Here is a 2,449-nt window from a genome sequence, read left to right on the forward strand (position 1 = left end):
ATATTCACTGAGAAAAATGTATCATACCTCTCGCATTTTGGTTTATGTTTGTTAAAGTAAGATAGCCATATATTTTGTTGTCAAGTGTTCTTTCGGAGATCCCTGTTGCTATGATGTTATCATTCAAAAACCATTCATATTTGGTGTTGAGCGATGTCCTGTTTGAGAAGCAGGAAAACGTTATGTTGCTAAAGCTGTGCATTATTACGGCCACTCCATCAAGTAAAGGTGCATTTACTGAAAATATGAGAAAATATAGAAGAATGTTCTAAGAAGAATGGTAAATATTGGTATTGTACATATATAGGAAAGAATTACAATTATTATTGTTCTCAATTTGTTTCGATATATCCTTTGCTTCTTAAAAAATGTAAATTTATGTTAAAAGTACTAACCTGCACGTGCGAGAACAACGCTTTCTTGGATGATTCCACGCTGACCATTATAATTGGCAAAACAGAAAATCTTCGTGTCATTCATAATTGTGAAATTTCCTACGGAATATAATTAAAAAGAAATTTATATTAAAGAAGGAAACGTGTAAACTAGTTCCAGAGGAATAGTTAAATTAAATAAAATTAATAAAACTGATTGTTAATTGCTATAGTAGCGCCCGTACTTATATGGATAGGTTGACACTGAAATAATAGTGCTAAAACTTTAGTATTCTGTTACACATGTAAAATAAACTATTATTATTATTATTTTCTCTCTATCACAGGTTTTGTTGGAGCTCCTGGAGTCTTGCAGATATCTATTTTGTAGGTCTCTTTTTCCACATTTGCTCTTTTTTAATGTTTCCCCGCGAGTCATATTTATATCACGTGCTTTCACTGCACTACTCTGTGTACCTTGGATATTTGCTGTGGTTTGTTGTGATGCTCTTATTTTTACTGTATTGAAAGTGTTTTACGTAAGAAGTGTGCGGTGCCTAGTAGTGCTATTTTCTATATGTTGTATATATTTGTTAGTCACAGTGATTTTTTTATGTATTATTATTATTATTGAGTGAGAGAGCAGTGTATGCCATCAAAGTGACACTGGGATAAAATATACGAAGCCCATTATACCTACCATGACTATCCGTCTGATAAGGGTACACCAGGCACATGCATCACAACCATATGTGCGCGACATGGTGATCTCATATCAAGATAAACAGCGCATGACCTTGCAGGTGGGGCCCAGTTAGAATTTTCATCAGGTCGAGTAGCCTATCCCGCTCAAAAGGTCCCTGAATAAGGTTTGTTTGAGCAAAACACCCATGTTTCCAAAGTTGAATTATTCAAACCCTAAAGAATTCTTCTCCACACATGGCTATGATGCTCCCCCACTACTTCTGCTCATGATCAGAGATGCACATATTGTCAGCCATCAAGGGACATGCTCAACTGTTTACGGTCAAACAATTGACAAGCAAATCTGTGGAATTAAGCAGAATATTTGCTGTAGCCCATCTTTTATACCAAGACAAAACAATGTACATGATAACACTTCCAATCAGTTAAGATCAGAAGCCATGAGAGTCACTGCCTGGTACTGCATCCGGGCATTCATTATTATTATTATTATTATTATTATTATTATTATTATTATTATTATTATTATTATTATTATTATTATTATTATTATTATTATTATTATTATTATTATTATTATCCTGAAAGTCTCTCGGATAGTTCTTAATTACCGGTTATCCTTTATTTGAAAGCAGACAATAACAAATCACCAAAGGTTTCAAGTAGTGCCTTCTCCTGTGACTCAAAAAGACGATACTCTCCTCAGAATGCGAACTGTACCCAACAATGCTGTCTTCTGGATAAACCTCAAGCCTGACAGTACCTCCAATATTCTTAATACATTTTTCAAAACCCTTGGAAACTGCTCCTAATGCTCCAATTACCACCGGTATCACCATTACTTTCCTCATGCCCCATAACATTCTGATTTTTAAGTTCGATTAGTTTTATGGTTTCCCCATGACTTACTGTTACTCTAGCAGTTCCTAATAAACTTTCTTCACTATAACCTACATAGGAGTCTATATTCACTCTAGCTAACTGCACGCAGTCCCCCTATTGACAGTAACCCTCTTCCACTTTCCTTTCTAGGTAAGCATAATCTTGCTATTCCTGCTCGTGGGTAGAGTCCTCCATTCATATTGAATTTCTTCCCAGTTCTTCTGTCTAGCTTTACTCATTTAGTGTTTTGTCCAATCTAATAATAATAATAATAATAATAATAATAATAATAATAATAATAATAATAATAATAATAATGATGATGATGATGATGATAATAATAATAATAATGATAACAATAATAATAATAATAATAATAATAATAATAATAATAATAATAATAATAATAAGACAACATCGATGTGCTACACCGGGCTCCCTATACAAAAACATATCTAATCCAATAACATCGATGGAATTAGGCAACA

The 2,449-nt window shown here is 33.3% G+C and overlaps 2 protein-coding genes across 2 annotated transcripts in view; both read right to left on the bottom strand.

Moving 5' to 3' along the window:
• LOC106878823 (uncharacterized) overlaps positions 1 to 2,449 on the bottom strand; it is a 137,118-nt gene that overhangs the window by 58,526 nt on the left and 76,143 nt on the right. The window lies entirely within an intron of this gene.
• The window catches only part of LOC106872857 (uncharacterized), a 158,253-nt gene that overhangs the window by 27,797 nt on the left and 128,007 nt on the right, over positions 1 to 2,449 (bottom strand). Inside the window, exons 16-17 of the mRNA XM_052967148.1 lie at positions 396 to 494; positions 28 to 237 (exon numbers count right to left, since the gene is read on the bottom strand). Coding sequence (XP_052823108.1) covers positions 28 to 237; positions 396 to 494 — 309 coding nt within the window. The remainder of the gene's footprint in view (positions 1 to 27; positions 238 to 395; positions 495 to 2,449) is intronic.

The sequence above is a fragment of the Octopus bimaculoides genome, chromosome 4 (assembly GCF_001194135.2).
Source record: "Octopus bimaculoides isolate UCB-OBI-ISO-001 chromosome 4, ASM119413v2, whole genome shotgun sequence".
NCBI classification, from domain to species: Eukaryota; Metazoa; Mollusca; class Cephalopoda; order Octopoda; family Octopodidae; genus Octopus; species Octopus bimaculoides.